The sequence below is a fragment of the Lutjanus erythropterus genome, chromosome 9, assembly GCF_056507025.1.
Source record: "Lutjanus erythropterus isolate fLutEry1 chromosome 9, fLutEry1.hap2, whole genome shotgun sequence".
Classification (NCBI taxonomy): Eukaryota; Metazoa; Chordata; class Actinopteri; order Lutjaniformes; family Lutjanidae; genus Lutjanus; species Lutjanus erythropterus.
Genome location: NC_139325.1, coordinates 13476536 through 13504364, shown reverse-complemented (window position 1 = coordinate 13504364; position 27829 = coordinate 13476536). Strand labels below are relative to the sequence as shown.

At 39.2% G+C, this 27829-nt stretch overlaps 1 protein-coding gene across 2 annotated transcripts; it reads right to left on the bottom strand.

The window, feature by feature from the left end:
- Positions 1-674: 674 nt before the first annotated feature.
- mroh1 (maestro heat-like repeat family member 1) lies at positions 675-27788 on the bottom strand. 2 transcript variants are annotated; one of them, XM_084726201.1, is made up of 44 exons: positions 27661-27788; positions 27292-27437; positions 25758-25889; positions 25496-25658; positions 23926-24024; positions 23630-23781; positions 22777-22917; positions 22510-22602; positions 20424-20502; positions 19921-20034; positions 18763-18836; positions 18536-18658; positions 17969-18076; positions 17545-17689; positions 17384-17424; positions 17066-17207; positions 16841-16893; positions 16516-16623; positions 14806-14925; positions 14585-14707; positions 14339-14485; positions 13226-13252; positions 11487-11609; positions 11291-11370; positions 10832-10973; positions 10487-10582; positions 9387-9491; positions 8750-8885; positions 8458-8570; positions 8092-8244; positions 7855-7911; positions 7568-7665; positions 7265-7430; positions 6564-6733; positions 6335-6472; positions 5470-5584; positions 5068-5214; positions 4899-4965; positions 4538-4659; positions 3769-3918; positions 3505-3639; positions 3185-3287; positions 2106-2171; positions 675-1999 (listed from the first exon to the last, which is right to left on the bottom strand). In XM_084726201.1, the coding sequence occupies exons 1-44, from the start codon at positions 27680-27682 to the stop codon at positions 1923-1925; spliced, it is 4911 nt and encodes a 1636-aa protein (XP_084582327.1). In that variant the 5' UTR covers positions 27683-27788; the 3' UTR covers positions 675-1922. The 2 variants fall into 2 exon arrangements, with proteins under 2 accessions (XP_084582327.1, XP_084582328.1); XM_084726202.1 differs by lacking the exon at positions 13226-13252.
- Between the last annotated feature and the right edge of the window lie 41 nt (positions 27789-27829).

Here is a 27829-nt window from a genome sequence, read left to right as displayed (position 1 = left end):
AAAACTGATCGCCAGATTAAAATTAATCTGAACTGTTATTTGGCTGGTGTGTTTATGACAGCTGTCACAGGATTTTCTTGTGGTAATTAATGCTCGCACGGAGCATGGCTGAACATTTGTGTAACGTATAATGTGAAATTGACAGACAGACAGTCGTCAGAGGTGGACCAAAGAAATTAATGTTACTTCAAGAAATGTCCAACGTGGCCATTTAGTTGTAGCGGTGGCAGTGATTTATAAACAGTGTCATTGTGACTTAGAGATGGAGGCGAGCTTGGCACCAACAAGTCCATAAGGTTTAAGAACTTATGGTAGATTAATGATCTGTTCTGAAGGAGCCAGTTTACATGTTGCTCTGACCTGCTGTTACTGTACCGCTCCAAACGCACAAAGCACGAGTGCTTCTGTTAGACATTATAGAAGTATAAGTAGTTACTGACAGGTTATTGCTGTATGATTGGACTAAATCACATAGATGATCTGGACAACTGGACACAACAATGAAACTGTAATCATCCTTCACACACGACTACAAACCGTAAAACAAAGTGAAGTTGTGCTGTAGAGCTTGTGCATTCAGCAGTGTTCTTTTTTTTTCCTATAACAGACTTCATATTAATGTCTTCAAGACTTACTCAGGCTACTGACATTTAAAGCTGCAGTAGGCAATACTATTTCATTATAACTGTGGTTGAAATAACTAATTTTGACCACTGCATGTCACTAATAATATTTAATTTGAATAAAACAACCATTCAGGGTTAACTAGCATGTAACTAGCCAATAACAGCAACTCTGTACAAACAAGGTTAATCCAGGTTCTATGCGTCTCAGCTCCTCCCTCTCTGCTAGGCTCAGCGATGCTTTCACTGTGGTTTCTTAATTCTGAGTCTAGTCAAGTAGAACAGATGCTAGGTCGCTAGTTAGTTACAGCAGTGGGCAACCTTGACGTTCCACTTCAAGCAAAGCAAAATGCGTGTGCAGACTTGGGATGTCATTCGGTGGGAGAGAGGGGCTTAGTGGAGTGATATGAGGAAGCAGAAAGAGAGGTGGAAAGTTTTGCACTGTGTATGCTGAAATTGCCGACTGCAGCTTTAACTGGCCTAAAATTTTTCAGTGGATCTTCATGGAGGGCAGAGTTAAAGCACAGAGCTAATTTGTGAAAAGGATGACACCATGTTGATCAGAGGAATCTTTAGAATATTAAGCCCACTACATTGGAACGATCTCTAAAAGAGATGGTTTAAACCTAACATGCACAACACTTTCACAAAATGCTGGTATGACTACACACACACACACACACACACACACACACACACACACACACACACACACACACGCTCTTTAGCTACCAGCCAGAGTCTGTGAAATTGTTTTCATGTACTTTAAATACACATAATTGTTACCATTTGCTCACTCTAAAAAAACCCTTTAAGTTCACATATTTTTTAACCTCTGCATTAGAAACCTCTAGTTGTATCGTATATTTCATTGACAGAACACAGAAAGTCTGTGGTATTGTCACACTGACTAAACGCTACAGACGACTTCTATCAGGAGCAACACAGTCTTTGGTCACTAAAATATAGTTAAGAATTAACACTTTCTTTAAAGTACCATAGCTGAGTGTCAAAAGAAGCTAAACAAAGCTGTAAAATATATGTGCATTTATGTGCATGAATGTGTATTATCAATATGTATTTTCTATTATTCCATACTATTGGTAAATCTGACAGTTTGGCTTCTGGGTTTACATTTCTTCCCGTGTTGGTCCCCGTTTTAATTTTATTTATTTGAATACTATTATACTGTAATGACTGCACATCTACACTGTGGGCTCTAAATGTTATTGTGTGGCGACCTACCACTTGTGACTAAGGAAACACTGAAATTTGTGTGTAGGTCTTTGTCTTTGTGTGTCAGTGGAAATGTCCCATGGCCTCAGCAGCCTTCACCCTCACCACAGGATCGGGATCTTGGAGCAGCATCACTAAACCTGAAGAAGAACACACACACACACACACACACAGAGTCAATACTACAGAAGACAAAGAGAATGAATTTGCATTTGTGAGGAAAAACAAGGTTGTGCAGTGGATCACCTTTAGTGATGGTCCCCATGTTGAGGTGGGAGAAATGCTCCTCTGGAAGATTCCCCAGCAGAAACCCTGAAAACACAAAAAAGCACGCAGACCCCATAATCAAGACACATCATACATGACCACACGCTTCAAACCAGAACATCAACTGGTTTCACTTTCATGTGTGTTGCCAAATAGTGTAGATGTTACTTTGTTAACACTGTGAGTACAATGATTAATATGTTGTGTGGACAAAAAACAGCTTCTTGCATTATAAACCTCATATTTTTCTCCAGGGGCAGAAAAAAGAAAAAAAAAACCCTAATGGCTTGTTCTATCTCAAGATAAGTTTCAAAGATAGAAAACAGTAGACTGTCCTATTACAGAAGCAATTCTTAAACTCACAGCTGTTTCCTACCATATCTCAGACCTCTTCTTTTATCTTAAGAAATCCTAACTACAGCTGTAAACTTGATTCACCAGTTGTCACTTGTCCTGTCATACCTGCATCTGTGTGTTGTAGGTACACTTAACTGTCTGTACACTTGACAATGGCTGTCTCACATCAGTTGCCATATGCTGACTAGCTTGCTATAATAGACAAGAAAAGACTGGCATTCAATGAGTCAGAGGCACTAAACATATTTATAGAAGAGAGGAAACCCTAACAATTCAAGATTAATCGACTTTGCGGTCGATATATACCCATGGTCTGGGAAAGTATCATCATACGGTTTCAGTAGCTTTTTAGTCATAATATTTCAGTGTTCATGTTGTTCCCCCTCTTCATTGCTCTTCATTGTCATTTCTATGCAGACTTAACAACAGTGGTGCTGCCATTTTTGGCAGTTTTGTTGAATTTAAGACAGGGACAGGGTCTATGCCATCCTAACTTAGTTTTCTACAGTTGGGATCATTGTTTAAAGGCTAAATTCTTTACCTAAGATTAGGAAACATGTTTCTGTCATGCCCAACATGTCATCCTAAATTGCGATAAGATGAGATTTCAGACTTATGAAGTTTCTATAATGAGACCCCAGACAGTTTAAGACATTAATGTACATGACATGCAGCAAGGATACACAGTGTTTGGGTCATACCTATAAACATGGCGGCTCCTGCTCTGACCTCAGGCCAGTTGCTCTTGAAGAACTGGATGACTGAGATGTGATAAAAGTTCAGCATGTTGGGAAAGTCCTGAATCTGTGAACCACAGAACATCATACAAGAGTAACTATGTGACTATTTGTAGCCCGACAGTATCATCTATTCAGACTTTGCATGGAGTCTCACAGGAACACAGGTAAGTTCTAGGAACTTAGCAACAAATAAGTGAAAGAATCCAGATCTAACCAACTTTACAAAGAACCATCTGAAAACATTTTACACTTAATAAAAAGTTTGATTATGTGTGTCTCACCAAGTACTTGGTGAGGTCATTGATGAACTCTCCGTAGTGTAAGCTCTTGTCTTCGTGGAGGTGGTTCTGAAACATGGTGGTGATCTGCTCTGATCCCACCACAGGAGCACATACTCGCATTGCGTACTTGCACGCCTGAACACATACAAACACAAAATCCATATTTATATAAGACATTGCAGCAGTTTGCCCTGCAGGTCTAAGACATATCCACAGTAAGAAATGAGCTCTTTTTAAAGGTAGTGTGTGCGCTTCTGTCCGTACCTTGACCACCTGTGGGTTTGGGTCGACCAGGTGTAACAGCAGACTGACCAGAACATTGTGGATCTGGTCTTTGAACACTGGCTCTCCTGAACCAAACTTGGACAGGTTCCCCATGAGATGGATGGAAGCACAGCGGATCTCATCGTTCTCCTGGATGACCACAGAGCCAGAATGTACTGTTAGTGTTATATGTGTCTGTATTTTTACCTTCTGAACAGAGCTAAAGGACACTAACTGTCACTAGGCTGCTGTATTAAGTTTCAGCACTGAAATAATCAACAAATAACTTCAGCACTGTTGATTTAAAAGACACACACATTCAGAAGGGATAATTTGGATTATATATTATTATATTATTATAACAGTCAGTGTATTACTTACGATGGTGGTTGACATGCCCTAAATTGGAGTACCAACACAGAAACAAAGCAATGAAGTGCTGTGGACAGGCTTTATATAACAGTGGTTTCTCATAGGAAAAGGCTGTCTGACAGCAAGGTAAAGCAGTGAAAATACTCTAAATATACAGTATACACTTTAACTGATATTATTTTTATGGGGCCCTTTTTAGGTGGCTAAAATACATGTTGATGCTGACCCTGGCCACAGCAGTACATTGCTTTGCTTAGTATACTGGTGCTCCTGCTGCTTCTCCAAAACAGGCTGACCATCTCACACAACCCACTTCAAATAATAATAACTATCTCTTTAACATACAATATATGTGTTATCATACAACAACAATCATGAAAGATCTTAAGAAACTTACACTTTCCAGGAATGGTTTAATCTTCATGAAGATGTAGACGACCAGTAAGTGGACGTTCTTCTTGTCCAGATAGAGGAGGACTTTAGAAAGACCTGACATGGCTTCAAGTGTAATAAGCTTACCTGCAGGAAGATTAGAGGCCAAGAATGAAAAAGGGCATTTCTACTAATGACAAGGATGAGTGGCTGAACATGCTGTAATATAAATGTGATGGATGTGTTGAAAGTAAAGTAAAACCCTGGACCAGTAGACTGTGAGCTTTAGGAATTAATGCAATAAATCCCCATGAGATCATTCAGACTACAGATTACTCTTAACTTCTCTTTTATCAGCCAAGGAAATGACTTTGCCATTAACCTACCTGGATCGTCTTTCTCCTCCATGCCTGAACTCATGGCTGCCAGCAGCTCCTTGGCATATTTATTCACCTGGTGAAAATAGGGAAGACAGGAGAGGAAGAGGAAGATGAAGGTGTTGATGGTGTTAGCTGTCAGCAATCTTGTGTGTGTGTATGTATATGTATGTTGTACCTTTTCAGGTGATCCCACAGCTATATTGCCCAGTCCCCGCACAGCCAACATGCGGACGGTGCAACAGGGATCTGATATCCTCTCCATCATGTTGTTCATTAGCACGTCTATCAACATCAACTCTGTGACTACGTGATGGTTCAAGAGCTGGACACAGTACATGATAGAGGAGAGAAACAAAACACTGCATGTTATTCAAGTTCTTCTGGTCAATAAAAGCTGATCAGTATGATATTTACAGGCTGCTTAGGGATATGAAAAAATGGCATTAGGAATTTTGATATGATGACAACAGCTGAGAGTCTTTATTGCTCATTTCTCTTGGCTCTATGACACAATGAGCACCCCTCCCAATACAGAAAAACTTAAATATAAATATGATAATAGTTCCTGGTGTAGGACCTCAGAGAAGAAAGCAGTGACGGTGATTCTCTGGCATTCGTAGATGTTGTTTAAGGAGGGACAAAGACACTCCACAATGGCGGGCAACCTCGGACCAGCATGCTTTGACATCGCCCTACAGACAGACAAATAAACAATTTCTGTACACCGAATAGATTAATTATTTAGAACACAGGTGTAGTAGTTATGAGAGAAAAAGAAAGAGAATACAAGAGAGGAGCTGTGTTTTAATCCTTGATTTAAGATAGGAATATGGCAAAAACAAGAGCATAAAGGACTATCCACACCATGAACTATAACTATAGCTATAAAAAAAAATGTCTCAAGTGGACGTGGGTGTCCAGACTATAATTTTATGGTTGCGATGTGAACTCCTCCATTCACTTGACTTTAACAACTATAATTTTTATAGTTATATTTATGGTTCTTGCTGTGGAAGCTTCTTAAGGATGGTGTTTGTGTTTCATTTACTTCTTAATGTTAAGCTCCAGACATATTGATTATCAAAGGGATCTGAACATTTTTGGACTCCTGATAAATATACTGAGTAATGAGCATCACGCATTTAGTTTCTGATGAGCTTTAAACATACATGTCCCTCATTTCAAGGGGTGTCACAATTTCAATATTAAATCAAAAATTGATTTAACTGAGCTTTTGATTGATTCCCCTTGTATTTCTTTATTTCTTTATGCTGCCGCCGGCCATTATATCACACTCGACTGTTCTCAGGGTATACTGTAAAGCCAATGACATTTACAAATCAATTACAAATCAATAATGATTTTTAGTGGACAGTCCCAGTATTTATCTGGTATAAATTTCTGAAGATCTCAACTTGAACCCACATAGCTTGTATGTGTACCTTGCCAGTAGTGTAACTCCAGTAACATGTGTATTCGGTTCCCTTATTGCGTCCCAGGCTTTATCTTCATCCAGTCGTTTCATCACCTCATCTAACTGGGCCCGTGCTAACAAGATTCGCAGGGCATCAGCTGCTACCCTGAAACACACAAAAATCTTATGTTAATGAAGCTAATATGTCAGTACTTTCCCTCATCTGAATTTTACAAGCTATAGGAAAAGATACCCACCCTGCTACATGGACAGAAGCAGTGTGTTTAGTGTTGTTGTCCTTTGGTGCTGAAACCCCAACACTTGCTCCCAGTCTCACAGTGAGACACGAGAAGAGCTGAGGAAACCGACTGACTGCTGGCTCTTGACTCTGGCCGTTTAATAACAGCTCTTTCAAGCCACATGTCATCTGCAAACAAAACAAACAAAACACAGACACACATTAACACAGGAGAATCATCCTCTTCTGCAGTTTCTGTTTGGTATGAAGCTGCTGCAGAAACAAGATAAAGAATGCTGTGTATGACCTTGAAGATGGCTAACGTCTTACGAACTACTCAATGATCATGACAATGACTCATGTGTGAATAAAAAACTGTCCAGCAGAACACAAAGTAATCAACGAAAAGGATGGCAAGAACATTAAATCAAAATCACAACATTGCCTGAAGACTACTCTTGCTAAAAAAAAAAGATGATCGGGGTAAACCAACAACAGGAACTACCCTGAGGACATAAAATTGAACACATTTCAACCTTTACGGGCATTTGCTACTCAAAAATGTGCTTTTTTATGGCACTGATTTCTTATTTCTCTCAGTGGGAATTATGCACATTCAAAATGAATGTAATTATGTATGAATACGATAATCTTGACATAGAACTTCATAAATACATTGTGTTCAGTGACATGACATGTCTGTGAGTGTTTGTGACTTACAGCAAGCGGCTGATTCGTGGCAACCTTAGCTGTCCCTCCTCTGATCATTGACTCCTTCCTGTCTACGTAGGGCGCCATGATACTAAGCTTCTCCATCACCATCTCAATGATCTGACCAGCTACGATGGAATCTGCTCCCAGGGCCATCCACATCTCACTGGTCCAGCTTGACACAGAGACAGAAAAACCTCATGATAAGTGTCTTCTACTGAAAAACCAAACTATTGGCTCTAAGAGAATTTTTTTTACCTATGAAGAAAAATATTAGCAATAGAGTAGTTCATTTAAGTTTTGCATATATACCTGTCGTAAGGAAGTGGTTGGTTGACTAGTGTATTGACAACAGTCTGTAGATGCTGAGAAGCCAGGATCAGTACCGTCTGTCCCGCTGCCACTCTCACCTAAACACAGGGTCAATCAGAGAGTTCTTTCAGTGGCACTAAATCAAAAGTTAAGTGGGTATAGATCAAAGATGGATAGATAATCATTAGGTATATTTTTATCATTCAAAACATTATAAGAATAACAAAAAATAACAGACTTATTGACAGATAAATACTTAAAAGGAATATTGTAACACTAGTTCTTACCTGCTCCTCTGTGATGCTTTGCAGACGCACATGTAGCACCTCCAGCATCTCTGGAACCTAACACACATTCACACCATACAGCACATACACACAACACACAATCAAGCACTGTGTTTGGTCTAGTACATCAGATGTGTGTATATGTCGAATAATGGATGTCTGTATAATTATGGATCTCAGCAGATGGAACAAAGGGCTGCATCTGTGTGTGTGCGTGTGTGTGTTTGTTTGTGTTACCAGCTCTTGCAGTCCCCCTCCTCTGTTCTTCAGCAGAGTATTGAGGATGACAGATGAAGCTCTGCAGCAGTTTGTCTGACTGTCGACCAGCCCTTCAAACAACATGAACACCAACGTTGTCAGCTGCTGCTGAGGCAGACGCTTACTCATCACCTGACACACACAGGAAAACACACTGTTAACACACTTTCACTGTTCAGGTTTACAATAGGTTAGCCTACTAACTTCTCACAAACATTAAAAAAGGTATCATACTAAAGGACACAGCGATTTATTTTGACAAGGAAACAAAATACTTGTAATATTTAAATTAATTTAAGTTAAATTTTAAGGATTTTTCAGACAGCTTAGTTGTGCAAAATGTACCTTGGTCAGGTCAGAGCAAGTCTTATATAGCACTGAGTGGTCTGGGTTTTCTAACTTGTCTTTGAGGGGCAACAGACTGTCCACAGCTTCATCCTTATAATCCAGAGAGAAACCTACACACAGAGAAAATGTGAAAAAATAAAATCACGTCAAAACAGCAAGCTTTATGAAAAATGGTTCTTGTAAGTCAACGTGAAAATCTCAGGTTAAAGCTGGTCTATGTAGGCTAAGAGAAATAAAAATTCTATATTATATTATTAAATGCCTAAGGTGAAAGGTCAGGGCTCTGTACCTTCATAGCGCAGCTGTATATAAAGCAGTGTGTATATACAGTCAACGGCTGCAGTGCGTACAGCAGGATGAGGGTCAGAACATCGTGGAGACAATCGACCTAGCAGAGCTCCAAGGTTGTGGAAAGACACCATGTTCTACACAAAGATGCACAGAAATAAAAGACAGAAAAGGCAAAAAATGTCAGTTTTAACACTGAGTGATGCTTAAATACATCAGCAATGAAGTGGTTATTTAGTGATCTTAACGGCCTAGAAAAAGAAATATGCATAATACTTGGGATCACTGATTTTCTTTTTTTTTTTTTTTTTTTAAAGATTATGATTATTTTAGCCTTTATTCAGACAGGACAGCTGAGAGAGAGGGGATGACATGCAATTAGACACCCCTGGGTACCATCTGTAGTGTGTTCAGGGTACTTAAATGTAAAGACCAACTTTATTGTGATCATACAGAATAAAAGTATACAGTCAAGCTCATTTTCAGCAATTAACCCATCTTATTATTGGGAGAAGTGGGCAGCTACTGTACAATACCCAGAGATCAACTCCAGTTCTGAGTTATGTTGTCACATATCAAACCCACAAGTCAAACAGACATTAATGAGTGTGTGTGTGTGCGTGTGTGTTTTTGTGTACCTTGACAGTCAGGTTATCCAGGTAGTACGCCAGTATGTGAGCTGTAGCTGTGACGGCTCTCTCTCTCTCGTGGTCCTGTGCTGAGCTCAGCCACGACTCAATGTGCTGCACGGGGCAATAAAACACCTCATGTCAGACAACACAGTGCTACAGTGTAACACAACACATTAGTTGTTGATGTATGGCAGTTCCTGAAGCCAGTTCTTCTTTTTCATTAGACAGCTGAACCATAAATCATGGGGATAAAGGAGGAGGACACACAAGGGAAAGTGGCTGGATTTGATCATAGATAGCAGCACTACTTATATAGTGTTAGAGGCAGTGAAAAACATAATACATTACTTATTTGATCTTGATATTAATTTGGTTAATACTTGATTTGTTTAATGTCTGATGTACTTTTTTAAGCTACTGACTGAAAGACGCTAAATAAAGCTACAGCTTCAAGAAGAAATCCTACAACTTCCAAGAAATAAGTAAATATACAGTATTAACTACTTAGTTTTTAAAAAATGTATAATTAGAAAACAACAATGACTGTAATGATAAAAATGACTGGTACAGGTGCCTATTGTATGACAACAACAAATTTGTATCAGACTTTTTGTTTGTATGATAACAAAATCATTCATCCATTTAGCTTTATCATTTATCCTGGCCTTTCAAGAAGTCTCAGACTGTGGCTCATCTGTCCCAATTCATACTCTGTTTTATATTTCGTCTGGCTATAGGTTACAAATTTATTGGAACTATCACAAAGTCTCATTTGGACTCTTAAATAGATTAGCAGTAGATCTTTAGTAGACATATTTTTTCTTTGTTGTAGTATTAGATTGAGATAAAATGATTATGGCAACACTTGTTATGACATTTATGAGCAGTTACAAGTGGTCGTGATCAATGAGTACAGTTGTGACAGTTTACAGCGTATGAGATACCTTAGCAGCTCTTTCCGGGCTCCCACTAAGGGATAATCTGGGAAATGCTCTTTGGAAAAGAAGTTCCTTTGCTAAGGTATACCTTAGAACCCTTCATAGAACGCTAAGGTACATTGAAACTGGGAAACATGTCTCTGATAAGTCTGAAACACCATGCTTCACCTTGAAGACACTCTGAAGGCCATCAGGTGTGGGGTCTCTGGCCAGGACACTTCTCAGCAGCTCCTGCAGCGCAGCCATCGTGTCTTTGTACAAAGCCTGCACATATTTACCAGGAAATGTTAGTTTCACAACATGACAGCATTTCTAAAACATTGCACAAAGTGTTTTATTAAGAATCCTTGTTCCAAAGGTTTGTCTGTCTCCCTACATAAGAAGGAAACTTAATAGCAGGTTAAAATGGGCTACTGAAGGAAAAGGTGTGGCATTTACGAAAGTTGGGTAAAATACGTATACAGAAGATTTGTGAAGTAGCACCAATACTATATACATGTGTGCATGAGTCACCTTTCTCTGCTTGGGGTCAAGTATCTCCTCTTCTTTAGTTTTCTCTGGAGTGTGTGTCTCAGGTGGTAGAGAGAACACACTGTTCACACACACCTTTAACAGGTCAAAGCTCTCATTCTCACTCAGCGCAGGGTCCAGAGGCCTGAAGCACTACAGGTCAAAGATAAAACACTCGGACATGACAGAACCTGCTCTGCAAAAATGCAGGAAAAACAAAGATTCTTTCATGACAACAATAGTGTTATTATTTTTAACTAAGTTCAGTTTTAGCTTGTATCTGTGTTTTGCTGTATGACTTTCAGCTGCAACTCAGTGATTCAAGTTTTATGAAAGAAAATGTGATGCAAACTTTACGTATGATAACCATGTCAGTAATATAAAACCCAACCTGTGTGTTGTAATTATTCTGTGATTTTGTAAACCTAATTGTGTCCAGTTGTTTTTCCAGCTGAAGGATACATGAGGTTGGCACAGGTGGTCATCACAAGATGGCGCACTGGAGTCTTCAATGAATCAGCTGGCTCTGCCTTGATAAAATCCTGACCAGGGTGAACATAACAGCAGGAAGACGGTTCAAAAAACTATTGCTGTTGTTCTATCAGCAATCAAATATTCATGACTTGTTTTAACAAACTGTGAATGACTCGTTTCTGACCAGCATAACAGTAATGAGCTCCTGTTTGCGAGAGAAGACGTAGCCTTGTCTCTTCACACATTCACTGATGGCTCTGGCTATGAGCCCGACACTCTGGATTAAACTGAGCTTCATAGTCAAGTCCTGAAACGGGGGAAAACACACAAACGTGTCAACAAAATACAGACAAACGCACAGGTCGTATAACAGAGTAAACGAGGAAACACACAGAGATCAAAAGATAATCTAAAGATTCAGGTCAAGAGGAAAAGTAGGCAAAATATGAAGAAAATTGGATAATTGCTTTTTCCAATTTGTCAGGAATGCAGCCAACACGGCAAACTGCAGCCCCCTCCAGCAGATGCAGCTCTAGCAGTGAGTGAGCAAAAGCAAAAACAACCCAAAATCATTCTAGCAATTTAAAAACGATCAATCTGCCCAGGCCAACAATCAAACAATCAAATCAATCCAACAATACTATTGTAGATTGATCCTCCATGCCTATAGATGGAGAGAAGTTTCAAATCAGAGTTGTGTCATTAGAGGAGATTGTTTCAACAGCAAACCACCCGCAGTCTCAGGTCTAAGAAGCGACAGAGCTGTTAAGATTTAGCAAGAAATTACAAAAGCCCTTTTATATCGAGTGTGAGTCACTGGTGAGCATTTAAAGAGCAAACCACCTCAATGAAAGAATGAATCAATGAGAAACCTAGTGTGTAGATCATAGGGAGATACAGACAGGAAGGTATTATTTTATATGATAAACTCATTTCACTTGAACTTGAGCAAAAAAAGTCTCAATGTAAATGCAACATGTGACAGTGTTCAACATTTTTGCCAAACTATTTGCATTTTACAAATCAAAATGTATCAAAACTGTTGTAGACCAGCTTTATAAAAAGATCCAAATATGGTGTAACCATAAATGTGGTTATCTAAAAAGAAGCTTTCTGTTCAAACACATTTAGTAATCTAGTAATCGTGTCACTGGTTTAATATTAGTGCGTTAGAGTGAGAATCCATCCCTGATCAAGCTCACAGTATCAAACACTCACTGACTGTGGTGGTGACTGTAACTGTAACTGCTTCTAGTTTGATGGTGTGATTTAAGATTTTTTTGATATTTTTCCTTGGTGAAAACTGGTCATGACTCTGAACCACTGTTCAGTAACTGACTCAGTTCAAGCTGATCACAGCCACTGTTCTTATTAACATGGAAATTATAAACTTTTAAACAGCCACCCTTGAAGCCTACATGAGTGAGTGTCTGATAATCAAATTATTTTTGGAAGCATATCATTTAAAGCTATATGTCACTGAGGTAGAGCATTTTCACTACTTACAATGAGCACAGTTAAACAGTCGACAGTCAACTTGCAGCATCAGTGACTGTCTGTGATTTCTACTCAATATTGTGTCCAACTGCTCAAGTTTTGCAAAACTACGACTTTAATTATGATGCAACTTGATCTAGTTGTGATAAACTGTAAAATCCTCAAATTAAACTGTAGGATTAATTTCAATACTGGATCACATCTAATACGTCCAAGACATGGGCACTGAATCTGGTGCTCTACCATTGTGAAATATAGCTGAGATACAGCAAACACTTTTAGTAAAAGTAGTTGATTTATCATATCAAGTTGAAAACTTTCAGTAAAGATTTTAGTGATGATATCACCAAAAGTGTGCGGAACAGAGCAAAAGATACAAAGAAGAGTAAGGTAAGATGAAAGGCCCCGGTATTCCTCTGACGATACCTTTGTCTCTACTTTAATCCCCAGAACCTGCATGAAATAGAGGTGATAAAGTTATGAGTGCACATACATATACAGCCGCCTTACCTCCAAGATTAAGTTTATGGGCCCAATTATATGGCAAAACACAAAGAGCAGTACGTCTTGTGCACTCAGGCTGTGTGGGTTACCCCAAGCACACCTGCTATTTTTAGATCATGGAAATGATGCAGTGCAAAGTGCAAAATGGCAGGGTGAAGGTGAATATAGATCAGACAGTGTGGTGATTAATAAATACACTCTCAGACAGTCACATCTTAAATGATGTCTCCTGCATAAACAGGCAGAATACCAAGTTGTAATAGACCAGTCTGATGTGTATAAAGGTGTGTGGGGTTACTTTGAAGCAGCTTGGTGTCATTTACATGTGTAATTGCTCTGCGCTCTTGCATGGCACTTCTCAAATGTGTCCTGCTGCCTTTAGATGGCTGCAGGAATTCAACAAATTGAAGAATATTTTCATGCAGCATAAAGCATATTTGGACAACAGTTATTATTTTATTTTATATTTTTTTTATTTTATAGATCAATGTAGGCTGCTTTTCTTGACCTTCCTGCTTTAAACATATAACATGTTCGCATCTACTGTTTGGTGTGTGCTTTATTACAATAGTTCATTTACATTTTAAACCATTATTGTTGCACATTTGCTGCAGGTATTTAGTTTGCTCTTGTCGTCATCAAAACAACAACCACTTGGTTTACTCCGCCTTATATCTGCGTGCTCCGCTCTGAGCACCAAAGTACCACATCACTGGGAAAGGTACATTTCATGGTCAGGAAATACCAACATACACAAGTAAATGGGTCAGGGCTGTTTCAAATTCAGCCCCATTTTAAATGAACAGGCTGACAGACATCAGTGGATCAGTCTCACCTTAGAATTACATACAATACAAAATAAAAATTAATTTGAAGCAAAAAATCTGACCTGGCAATCCTAGTTAGTTAGTTCCAATACAGTAAACTACAATAATTCTAACTGTAATAGCTTTTCATGACAGTCACTCCTATAGTTTTGTTACATTTTTCTCTGTCTTAAGTAATAAAAGCCTGTTACCTTAATATTTACATTACCTTGGTATTGAAGTGTTTACTGATGCATCGAAGGATGTCTTGATCAATGCGGTTCAGTATCTTTTCTGGAGGTGCGTTCAGAGCAACATGCCCATAACACAAGATTAATGTGCTTTTCACCTTTTCCACCTCAACTTCATTGCGCTCCTGAGGGCAAGAAGGGACGGAGAGATGAATACAGTTTGACATTAACAGCATCACAACCAACTGAAGGAACCAAGTCATATCACTGAAAGCTGCTTATACCTTGAGAAGGTTGAAGATGCTTGGTGACTTCTTGAAGGCGTCTGACTTTCCAAACTCATCCAGCTTGGCCAGTGTTCCCTCTAAGTGACTGTTGGCACACAGACCAACGCCCATTGCAACTCCCTGATAGATCGATATAATGTGAAACACACAACAATCATTGAGAAATATTTCAAAACCACAACACCAGAGAAATGATCAAAGATTAGTGCTTCAGGTACCTCTCTTTCAATGGCGTCATTGTGTCGCGCTGTGAGGAGAATTTCCTGCAGCTGTTTTTTAACCAGCTCCTTATTGAAGCACTGTTGGAGAGTCACTCCTATACACTGATACAGGAAACTCTAGAGAGAAACAAATGCAAATTTATATCGTCAAGTATGTACTTTACTGTACGTAGTGCTGTTTTCTTCATCAGTGGTTCTCTTCCTAGCTTTTTCAAGATTTTTACCTACTATTGTTAAACAGCTTAAAGTCTCTACACTTCACCCTTTGATGGCTGTGAGTTAAACTGTTCATCTCTCTGTGTATACACTCTGTGGCTGTTAGGTCTTGAGAAAGCAGAGCCTTTAAAGTCATGGGCTCAAAAGGATGAGGATCACTGTTCAACACAGTCAGCTGTCTGAGTTTAATTATAACTAACATGAAGCATTGAATTAGGCTTGCTGTGGTGGGTTAACAAACCACACACCTGTCCATTCTTATGTCCATTCATTTAATGTCACTGGACAAACTTTGGTTACAGTACCAAAGCAATAGTTTGCAATCAGCGTACTCTTTGATTTGTGTTTTTAAAAAGCTGTTGAAACTAAGCACTTACCTTAGGGCTGGGCGATATATCGATATAAAAATTATATCGATATATTTTTAAATGTGATATGGAATTAGACTATATCGTATATATCGATATAGTTCAAATTTGCGCTGTGATCCTTGCTCTGCTGCGCTGATAACCCGGAGCTCTCTGCACTGCTCCGCGCGCCCCTCCTCTTTCGTGCACAGAGGGGAGAGGGGCAGGGAGAGACACTCCGCACTCTTCAACAAGCACGGAGGAAGCAACAACGGCTGCAGAGCGCGCGACGGAGGAATTGGTTAGTAAACGAATAAGCAGTGGCTCAGTAATTTGGAGATGGTTTGGTTTTAAAGTATCAGATGAGCAACAAAATCACGTTATATGTAGGGAATGCGCTAAAGAAGTTACAGCCAGGGGTGGAAGCACTACAAATCTTTTTCACCACCTAAAACAGTGGCAAAACTGCAGTACGAAGAGTGTGTGAAGCTGCGCGCTGCAGAAGCCCCAGCCGCAAGCCATCCACAACCCGAAAAAGCTCCAGCCCCGAAACAAAGCCCACTGCGAGCCTCATTTCCCGCAGTGTGCCTTATGAAAAGAAAAGTGACAAGTGGTGTACTATAACGAAAGCGGTGTCCTATCACATTGCAAAAGATATGGTCCCTGTTGCAACTGTGGAACAAGTCGGATTCAATTTCAATAAGCCATTTATTGTTGTCAAACTAAAAAAAATGTTTATTGTACTTTTCTCATGAATAGATTTATTTCAGAAAAAGATTGGCCTATTTTATTTTATAGGCTATTTTTATTTAAGATATATTTTTATTTAAATGTGCACGGAGCTTTAATTTCAAAAAAGGTACAGTATTTATGTTTAAATTTTATTATTTGAACAACTGAGCATTTTTTTCATGAACCAGGTGAAGAAACCTGTTTATTATTTATTCATTTGATTTTGCCACTGTTCACTGAAATAGCCAGTTTCAATAAAACTACTTGTGACATGTCATATTTAGCTTTGACCTTGACTGAACATTTGCTCTCACTTTGCGGAAAAAATATCGGGATATATATCGTATATCGATATTCAGCCTAAATATATCGGGATATGACTTTTGGTCCATATCGCCCAGCCCTAACTTACCTTCTCCTCCAAGGCGGTGTTATACGTGGAGAGGTACCTTGTTGCCTCAGTTGCCAACTGACACACCCACTTGTCATCATCTATAGTAGCCAGGGTTTTAGACAGGAGCTGGGGACATTTTTTTTTCATGTTTAGATTGACATTTCACTACAACAAGTCAGATCTGAATATTTACGACTAATAAAGCGAATACATGGGAACTGCTTACGTATTTAGAATAAGTAAAATTGTTATCTAGAATCTCCATTATGGTTTTATTCAACTGCAAAATACTGACATATTATGTTAATGAGATAATTTAGAAATATACAGTAAACAGGCACACCTTCAGCAACCTTTCATTCCAGTTTTTCTTGTCCAAGCTCTCTGCAGTTGACTCTGGAAATAACAATACACAGTCAGACTACTGTCCCATGGAGGAAAGTAGTATCCATGAGGAATGAAAAGGAAAAAGGACCAGACTTTAAGTGTCAACTCTGATCTCACTACAAGAAAGCGAGGCTTCCTCAAAAACTATTACAGAAAACATCATGTCCACATATTTGCATACCTTCTAGCTCTGAGATCAGAGGAGGTATCTCTTTCTCCCAGAGTATCTCTGTGTTGGGGTGAATGTTGATACTGAGGACTTGAAGGAGAGAGAGGGATGGAGCTCCATGACCTCTGTTACTGAACGGAAATGCTGCATTCACCTGGAACACATCAAAACAAACACATATACGCAAACAAAATTACCAATAGAACTCATTTCATCCCTGCTCCATGTTAAATATAAAGTAGAACAAGCTCTAAATATTAATACAATAAGAGTCACAGATTGTGACTGAAACACTAAAGGAAAAAGTGTCACAGGACTGGATTTACTTACCAGCAGTCTGGCCATTAGTGTTTGAGGAGAGGGCAGATTGACTGGAGGAGAGATATGAGACATGTTCAGCTTGGAGTACATGGTACTCAGCTATAAGAATGGTAACTTTCAAATTGCCAATTTGACATAGATGTATACTGGTCAGTAAATATTTCTCCTACCCTCTTGTGTAAAGTCTATTTTGAAGCTGGGCTCTTGGTTATTTTTCTTCTTGTTGCCCAGCACTATCATACTCTTACAAAGAGGAGTGGTGGCATTGCTGTACTGTGGAGGAGTTAGATAGTACAGCAGCCTTGGCCAAAGCACCTACAAACACCACAATACACGTTAAACACAAATACACAAGGTTCTGGACAATGTTTATCATAAATTTAACTCCAACTACTTTGCAATAGATCTTGATATCTTTGCCTGAATCTGTCAGGACCCGACAGGTTTGGGTCGGTCACTACTTTGTAATGGACATATAACTGCAGTGAAACAAACAGGTGCAATGACATCAACCGCTAAATGGTTTTGGGAACACAGAAGAATCAACGACCAATACACTGGACAGACGAGTAAACAAGTAGATAATGAACGTACATCAGCTAATTGTCCAACAGTGGTGGTCAGTAGATGAAGAGTGTTATCACACATCGTCCTCAGTGCCTCATTAGTCACCTCCTCTGGGTCTGTAGGCCTCTGGCCTCGCTGGAGATACAGACACAACCACACATGTTTTATATTCCAAACCCTCAGATGTTTTTCTGTCATGCAAAAGGTTTAGTCACTTGGTTTGCAACAACTGATCATAACAAGCCTCAGCTTCAGCAGATATGAAACAACAGTCTACCGCATAATCTGTTACACTGATAACTTATTGGTTGGTGTATATCTTCCATATTGTCCATTGATGTCATTTCTGTACATGAATGTGTTTGTTAGCGTAATTGCCATCCTCAACTTTTTTTTTTTTAGCTTTGTAAACATAGGATATAAAAATATCAAAATTACTTGATCAGTAATTCTCTTTCTAGAAGTTTCATTAAGTAAAACTATCAGTCACACAATCATAATCTTACACGCCACATATATTAATAAATAAAATTTGTTGTGGGAGACAACTTCAAAACAAATCAAAACAAAAATGAAGCACAACAGAAGTTGTACCTGATATGTGTCATGTAAGGCACAGTGTTGAACTATGAACCGAACCAATAACTCCCCTCCCTCTAACTCCAGGTAGCCGTGATGAGCCATCGCACTGATCACCTGGACAACACGCTTCTTGACCTGGGACAAAGAGAGTCAGACACAAAAATGTCATGATCATTTGAACAAAAATCTTCTTCAGGAAACTAAACTGTTAACACTGTGTGTGTCTGCATGTGCTTTACCTTGTTGCTGTGGTCAGCCATTGGTTGTCTGATGCTGGCCAGAATCAGCAGCTTCTTACTCTCCATTGTGGAAGCTTCAACACACACACACACACACACACACACACACACACACACACACACACACACACACACACGCACGCACGCACACACACACACACACACACACACGCACACACGCACACACGGACACATCAATTTCATTTTCCACTGAAGCTGGTACAACTCAATGTGGGTAGGATTCTTTAGCTTGTTCGTTGCTAGGTGAATCGGTCATGACATCATCACACACTGACACAACACAAACATGCAGGAACGATGGAGGGTATCCTTTCCTTTCCGTTTGAGATCCTAGTCATTGATGAATAAAAAAATTGCAGTCTGTGTGCAGGCTGTCAATATTGTGCAACTGACAATTTTAGTGATGATTCTATCGGACCAATCAGTGGCCTGCAGTGTTTTCATTCCACTGTTTAGTATTGGCTCAGCTTGCTTGGAACCTCAGCTAATGTGATATCAAGAAGAGTACCAGGTACCACGTATTACCCTTAACTTTTGCCAATGGAAAACCAAAAGCTACTCAAGTCAAGCTGTGCCATCCAGTGGAAGCATGGTATAAGACAGAAACACAGAAATAGCTATACATATATACATATATAAATATACATATACATATATATATATATATATATATATTAAAAAAAAAAGATTAACAGATAACATTTTCATGTCAAGGGCAATGAACTCCACATTAGATGCAAATTAGACCACAGCTTAGGTCTTAAGATTAAAACAATAGTCTTCATAGACAATCAACGATCAAACTAGGATCACTATATCACTACAATCAATCAAAACAGTCAATCCTGTTCCTTCCTTGTTGTTTCAACTTCCAAAAAAAATGTGATAAAGATTCAAATATTATTGAACCCACTGAACCATTCAAAGAACCCTGTTGGTCCCAGACCCCAGTTTGAAAACCCACTGGTCTACATGACTGTGCTAATATATAAATGAATACTTTGATATAATTCAAGGCCCACTGAATGATTGATTACTTTTTAGCCACCCTCGTTACGTCAAATCAATAACTGACGCATGTGGACTAACAGATACATAGGTACAGGATGAGTTGGGGATGCATGTGTATTTTCTCACTGGTGGAGTTGATAAGGTGACGCAGGACAGCCAGCGAGCCCACCCTGCTTCGCTCATTACTGTTCTCCAACTTCTGAAGCACAAACATAACCAGCCGGTCTGGGAAAGAGTTCGCTGCAGGGAGAGAAGTGGAGGAAGAAAGAAAGAAACAAAAATGTAAATGCATAAACTGTCACAGAAAAACAAAAAGAGAAGACAAAAAACAGGGAAGACCAGAGACAGGAGAGAGAAGTAAACCAACTGTCACAGTTAATATGATTATCTCAAGGTGGACACTCAGTCTGGCACACTGATTGATGATCTCATTACTGTTCTTGTGACTCCAACAGATAGAAAAGCCTGGTGCTGTTTGACAACGTTCAGCTGTTACTCCACAAGTAACTTAGAGTCAGACAGACTTTCTTAAATAACTGTTTTAAAAATTAGCACAATTTAATGTAGAATGTAACATATGGACAGACACACGAACACAAACCAAATTAAACAGAAATGCAAGACTTTACCTAGTAAGCTGAAGCAGCGCAGGACCTCGTTGTGGTTCTTAACAGTAGGAGGGTTACTGTAATCAACAGGAGCAGACACCTGGAGGGGAAGACAAAGAAAACACTGTTACAAGTACTAGTGGGGAGAACTGACATTGTGCTTACTTGGAAAAATAATCAAAATCATAGAATGAGTTTATTCAGACTCCATGAAAATGGCTCACGGTAAGAGTAATAATAATGAGGAAATGGTGATGACAGTTTGTAGTAACTATCATTTCTTTGTCTGAGGGAGTGGCTGATCATACAAGCTGCATTTGTAACAACAGGTCACACATGAGAAGTCACATTTACAACCACAGTCCCGTACCTGGGGTAAGTTTATGAACTGGAAATGTGAACTGAAAATTTCTGAAGGACCACATGTTTCAAAGCCACCTTTTTAAATCCTGAGAACAAGTTGTGTTTTCAAGGCAGGCAGCAGATTTTCTGAACTTCTGTTAACTTCAGTCACACACATACGCATGTACAGTTTAGTGTTTGTAAACACAGTATATGTGTTATTGGCAAGAAATTAGGGATAGAAATTATAAGCATGACTGTTGTTTTACCAGATACTGCTGCTGCAACAAATGCACTCAGTCCCGAACAGATCACTCAAACACATCATTGGCGGAGTCATTGTGGTGAAATGTTGCAATAGTCAGGGCATCAGGCCAACATCCAGCTGAGTCACAAAGTTATAAAAACATCTGACTATAATGACTCTGACATCTGACAACGACAGTCATTTGACATATCTTAAAGAATGCAGTGTAAGGTCTGCATATAAGCATATAAGATGCAACAGATGTGATCCAGTCAGCCCACTACTTAGACACTGGTTTGTAGTTTCAATGTGGCGAGTAGTTCTGTCACTAAACAGGAAGAATGAGACACGTGGACAGAAGTTCAGTTGATATGACTTCAACCTAGTCTTGTGATAGAAAGTGTTACACAAAATGTTGGCATGCAGCAACTGTCAGCAGTCAGCCTTGACAGATCCAGGCACAACTATCATAATAGTGTTTGTAAATGGGCACTCCAACAACCCCAAAAGTCACATCAATATCTCCATCCTGCTACTTGACCTGACTTTTTAAATAATTTTATTTGTTTTACACTTTTGAAAACAGATTTGCTGCAGTGAGAAAACAGTGTATTCCAAGAATATATCAGTTCTTATTTGGAAAACATATTTCAAAATACTTTTGACAACTTCCTGATGAACATGTATATGATTAAACTTGTTTAACATTTAACCTTCAAACAGAGAAAAACCAACCCTGAAACCCCCCCTGGAGACACGGGCCTCACCAGAGGGGTTTCAAACTGTTTCAGTGGAGGTTCAGTACATGGAAGTGAAAAAAATATTACATTAAACTATCATGTCATTATTAATAAGCGATCCCATAGCCTACATGTGAGTGATTTGGTTAAAGGCATACTTCAGAGGTAAAGTAATTAGGGGGGGTTTACTGTTTTTCACACTTTCCTCAATTCAGAAACTAGTACACGCCTCTGGACAGACCATTGTTCCTTTTTTGGTGTAGTGTGAAGTTATGTAAAACTGCTATATTGGGCTATATTGGTACAATTGTTGAGTGTCTATGAGATCCAGTAACATAGTCATAATCCAATAGACATCCAGGACATCCAGGAATTGAGCAAAATTAAACAAGTAAACAATAAGGCGTGGGCGTTTTTTTCCAAGCTTTGTCTGAGCAGAAACTCTGAAAACCTCTGTTCTATTCTCATCACTTTTTAGAATTCACATTAACACGTTTTCAAGATGCCAAAAAATTTGGCAACAGAGGAAACAACTGTTAGAACATTCTTCCTCTTGCTTGCCAACTTATTAACAATTTAAAAATTGTTCCTCTTAAATTAAATTATGGTGTGAAAGAGCACAAAACACCAACTTTGGATTTATTAATACAGCAGAAGCACATTTTCTCTGAGACTGTTTTCTGCCTCGTTCCACCTTTTTATGAGCATCTGTGTCATGCATGAATCATCTTGTTCCCTCGAGGTTAAAGCTGCAGGAAGTATGTTACTTAATGTGTACCTGTTGATGCAGTGCAAAGAGCAGACTGTCCAGTTGTGTCTCCAGCACCCTGCTGCCCATGTTGACAGAAGCATCAAGTACTTGGCATAGACTCTGAGTGGAGGCAGAGGAAAGATAAAAAAAAAAAAAACTCACACTGTGACAATTAATCAGACAAATCAATCCCTATCAACAGCCAGGAAGCAGTTTAGAGCTGGACAGAGAGTGACAGTCTCCTGTTTATTACAAAATCCATAATTAACAGTCCACTGAGCTCAGCTCACCCACCTTACTAATGACATAGTGCTCGTTGTTTTTCTTGTACAAGGATAACATGGCAGGGATGAGTTTAGGAATCTGCTCCTCTAGTTTATCACTGGCCATCAGATGGCACATAGAGCCCACTGCCTCAGCTACTGTTAGCCTCAACTGGAACACACACACAGAGACAGAAACACAGGATGTCAGGTGACACACATTACAGATGTTAGCTGACACAGATTCACTAGCTCAAAACATCATCTCCTGTAGGTGTGTGTAGATAGGGAAGAAACCAAAAGAGGAACAACAATAAAAGCACTAAAAAGATAAAACAATATGCTGTTGAATTCATGCACTTTTGACCTTGTCATCACAGTTCTAAACTTCACTATTCATGTGGAAGAATGGACAAGAATCCAAAAAAGAAAAGTGATTCAAGCAAATGTTCTGTTGCTGAAACATAATCAGCTCTAATAGGATCCCTGCCATCTGTAATGCAGCACGAGGGCTTAGTGGTTAAACTGTTAGACTTGGTTAAAATGGCTAAGTATAGACTTGGTACAAACACAAGCAAGAACTTGTACTACCACTGAAAGCATTGCCAAGATGCTGGTTATTACCATGTTGTTTCACTAATTTGGAAACAAAATTACACCAGGAAAGTATGCTTACAGCACATTTTCATTAGGCCATAGCTTTTTTCATAGCATGCCTTTTGGACTGCCATCACCATCTTTGAATCCAAAAGCCAGAATTTCAAGCTTCAGATGGCTCATCGTCCCTATACAACTTAATGCTAATTGCACTGCCTCTTTGAAAGCTGCATAGTCTGCTGTATATCAAACCATTTAAAGCTCCAACACCGATCCAGATACCTCACCTTAGACTCCCTGCTCTGTAACCAATTATTGAAGAGGGTGTCGAAAGCAGCATAGATTTCACTGGAAAATGTGTCTTTTCTGACTGTGGGATCTGGAGCCTTGTCAAGGTTGGCGAGATACTCCAAGATACTGTCACTGAAATGACCCAGAGCTGGAGGGACAGAGGGAAAAGCGAATTAGTGAGAGTCATAATACATGTGATAAAAAAACTAAAAGAAAGAGTAAGGAGAGAAGTTTAATTTGGAGGTGAATGCCCAGAGGTAATGTTTCAACGACTTGTCAGAGAGGTTCTTACCAGAAGAGAACACCCACTTCATGTTGTCTTGTTTGGCCATGCTCAGCATGGGCAACATTGTGCCCAGAATAGCATTCAGGAAGGGTACCATGCCATAAACTAGAGGACAAGGAGAAGAATACAACATTGTTGGCATGTTATTACTTACCACTTCCTCTGTAAGGCAGAAACACACAATGTAATCTTTTTTTGCAGGGATAATACTTGTGACAAAGTAAGGGAGGGCTTTAGTAGCCCTGCAGAGAATGTATCTTTGCACATTGCAAATTCATAGTCAGTATATTAACAGACAACATTTAAAAATCACATTATGCATCAAAATAAATTATGAATTTATCGCTCTACTGGTCAATGATTTACAGCTGCTAAAACTGGCTTTAATTTGTACTTCCTCTAGAAAGACTAAGCTATGCAACAGCAAGGCACAAGCAAATAAAGGTGGGTCATTTAATACCATTTTGTTATTTAGTATATGCTCATAGTGAGTCCTGATTCAGTAACAATATTTTGAACATCCAGGTGCACTTGTATCTGTATGTTCCTTATCTATATTTTGTGCAAATGCATCTTTAGTAGGAAGTTGAGCTAAATTTAAATTTGTAAAGCAAACCCACCGTTGATGTGTTTGACAGTTTATTAGCTCTTATCTAGCCCGGAACTGTTGTGACAGGGAGGTCTGAACAACCTGTCTTCATCCACAGCATGAAACAAAGACTCAAATTTAAATTTAGATTTAATAACATCAGCTGCACTTTAAAGGAACTGCTAAATGTGTCTGAAACAGAGCAGTCTGTTATAATTGAAACTGCTCAGTTAATTTTGTTGTTCATGGATTCCCCTGCAGTTCAGTCCAGTTCCTAATGCTGCTTTAATCCTAATATTCCTTTAGTAAGAGGGTGGAGTGTTTTAAATTAGTGCACTGGGGCAACTTTAGCAGCATACTTCAAATGGGGAAGATTGTGGGATTAGTAAAGGACTACTTTATCCTATCCAAGGACAAAGGATTGGCAACAAATCAGGCTTTATGTACACATTACTAATCGATTACAAATGTCTTGATCCATTCATGGGCTCTTGATGTCCCTAACCACAGCAGATGTGAGTTGGCATGGCATCGCTGGACTAATTAGCAATTGTGAATCTGCCAGAGCAAATGAAAACGTGAGCTCAACAGATTTGTCTGGTCCCCAGGCTAAGTGTGAGTGCTAGCACTCCACAATCAATGTGAAAAATGTCTTAGAATTTCCAAGCCACCAGAGACTGCTTCTTAACAAACACATTCTGGTGTTGTGCAAAATCTTTGGCCTGCAAATGCTGTTTTTGGACAGGTTTAACAGGTTTATGTCTTTCTCAACAACCTCTGAATACCTGCTTTGTGAACAAAAGTTCTGACTTCACTTTGTGTGTGCGTGCATTTGTGTGTGTGTGTGTGTGTGTGTGTGTGTGTGTGTGTGTGTGTGTGTGTGTGTGTGTGTGTGTGTGTGTGTGTGTGTGTGTGCAGTCTTTATTATGGCTTTAACACGGTCAATGTATGGTTCCTTTGTGTTTGGGTGAGGAAATATTTTCTTACCATTGGAGTCTGAAAGGTTAGCTAGTGTCTGGACCACAAAGAAGTGGGGTAGGAGCCCGGGCTGAAACTTGCTTAGTATCTCCTCCATAATGTCATTTATATGCTTGTTACCCACAGCAACCATAATATTACTGGCTGCCTGCTGCCAATCAGGGATGACCTCCTGAGTGAACCAGGAAGATGGAAAGAAAACAGTGAGGAACATCATTTATCATCTGCCCTCTGTAAGAAGCAAATGAATAATTAATGCAGCATATTTTACCTTTGAGCGGGTCATCTCATCTGAGGCCAGGGAGATGATGCTCTTTATCCTGGGGTAACTGATCTCCTCTATCCTGCAGCCAACAATCAGCTCAATAGTCTGAAGAATCACAACTCTGTGGGTCACTACCAACTATAGGAGGAACAGAAGAGCAAGAGTAAGAACAAAAGAAGGAGTAAAGAGCACATTTAAAATGCAATACTAAAACATATAATACTGGCTTAGATATTATTTATCTAAACATCAAGAAATAACAAGCACAATGTCTGAAATTACATTCCATCTCAGTAAAAAAGGACATCCTTTGTACTGTATGTCACTGAGGTTTCCCAAGACATTTCCTCAGTACAATGCTGATATCTTCTGCTAATCGCAAAGTCAAAGGCTGCGACAGTATGATAAGAAGTTGCAGCATCATACAGACACAAGCTGATTCAGAGCTCAGTGATGAACTTCTAAGAGGCAAAGGGGCAAATAACTAAACTTAAGAGATATTTTCCCTTTAAAAATCAAACTACATTAGTGACAGTTTTTCATTTTTGTGGAAGAGCCGGTATTATTCTATTCTATAGACATCTGCAGGTGAAACGTTAGCAGGTTGGGCAGTATGTCTCATTTTATATCTCAATAATCTAGTAAATTATTTAGAACTTAAAACAGCAAAAATTATCAGATTTTAAAAATGAATGGGAATTGTAGTTTTTTGGCAAATCCAGTAAATTTAGTACGAGGAAAATTAAATAACTTCATCGCCAGTGCTGACATATTAAGTCAACTAATTAGTCTTTTGACACAGAACAATTTAGCTAATTTGATACAAGTAAAACTGTGAAACATTTCCACTTCTCAATTGTGAGAATTTGCTGTTTTTCATGACTTATATTATTGTCAACTTAACAGTTTGGACAGTTGATCAAACATAACAAGGAGTATGTCATCTAAGGCCTTATAAAAATGTACTGGGTATATTCACCATTTTCTGACATTTTATAGGCAACTCCATGATCAATGAATTGAAAAAATAATGACCAGAAGGATACATGCTACTTGACTGACACCTGTGAAATCTGAAAACCTCAGACTGAAGGTCAGACTCTCTCTGTGGCATAAATGCTCATACAGCTACTTCTTACAATGTTTACATCTTGTATATGTGTGAAACCTCTGGAGGAAATGTCTTGACTTGCATGCGGTCTGTAACAGGCCAGTAAACCACATGCGAGGGGCTCCGTGAGGCCTTTTAAGTGTGACTGGGTTTAACAGATTAGCAGCAGACTATTGTTAGCCATGGTTACTGGAGTTAAGACAAATCTCTAATAAAACCAGACATTTCCATCACAAAGATGCCACTCTTTAATGCTTGCAGCAATCTGGCTTAATGTTAACAGCTTGAAAGGTCATTTTCCCCTTATCAGAAATCAGAGGAATGGAGGCCTTTCTGTGAAGCTCTCAGTTTACCCTGCTATGTTTTCTTGTGTTGCCCTTATGCCGACACTCTGAGAGCTGTTTGATAAAATAAAGGTGTGTTCTTTACCTTTGGGTGTTTCAGAAGGTAGTCCTGACACATGGCTAATACTCTATCTGGTTGCTGTTTTCCCAGGGTCAACATAGACTTTCTGACCTGCTCCTGGACCTCTGGGTCTTTATCGGTGGCTGCATCTAGTAGAGCCAGGGTCACCTCTGGAAGGAAAACACAACAGAACAGAGACTGAAGAGAAGGATTAAAATGGACCACATAAGATTACAATGGACCAAGAAAAGAGAAACTACAAAAATATGCATCGCTTAGTGTTCAGAACTGTCTCAAACAGTGCAAATTACTGTAGCTGAACAGAGGAAGAGAAGAGAAGAGAAGAGAAGAGAAGAGAAGAGAAGAGAAGAGAAGAGAAGAGAAGAGACTCACGTTCCACATCTGTCTCGTCCATGGTGACTGCAAGAGGGTTGGCTTCCCAGAGCCAGTAGCCAAGGATGTAGCTTCCCTCCTGGGGTACAGATGGGTAGAGGCTACCTGGCTGGAGCTAAGGAATAATATGAGAAATGTGGATGTATATACCTTCGCTTTAAATCAGGGT

What these genes read in the sequence shown, in the direction of transcription:
- mroh1 (XM_084726201.1), bottom strand. Translation starts at nt 27,682, where the DNA reads ATGGACGAGACAGATGTGGAAC. An exon ending in ACACCGCCTTGGAGGAGAAG is followed by an intron (nt 14,926 to 16,515) that starts GTAAGTTAGGGC and finishes GTTTCTCTCTAG; the next exon opens with AGTTTCCTGTATCAGTGTAT. An exon ending in TTGACCCCAAGCAGAGAAAG is followed by an intron (nt 10,583 to 10,831) that starts GTGACTCATGCA and finishes AAATATGTGCAG; the next exon opens with GCTTTGTACAAAGACACGAT.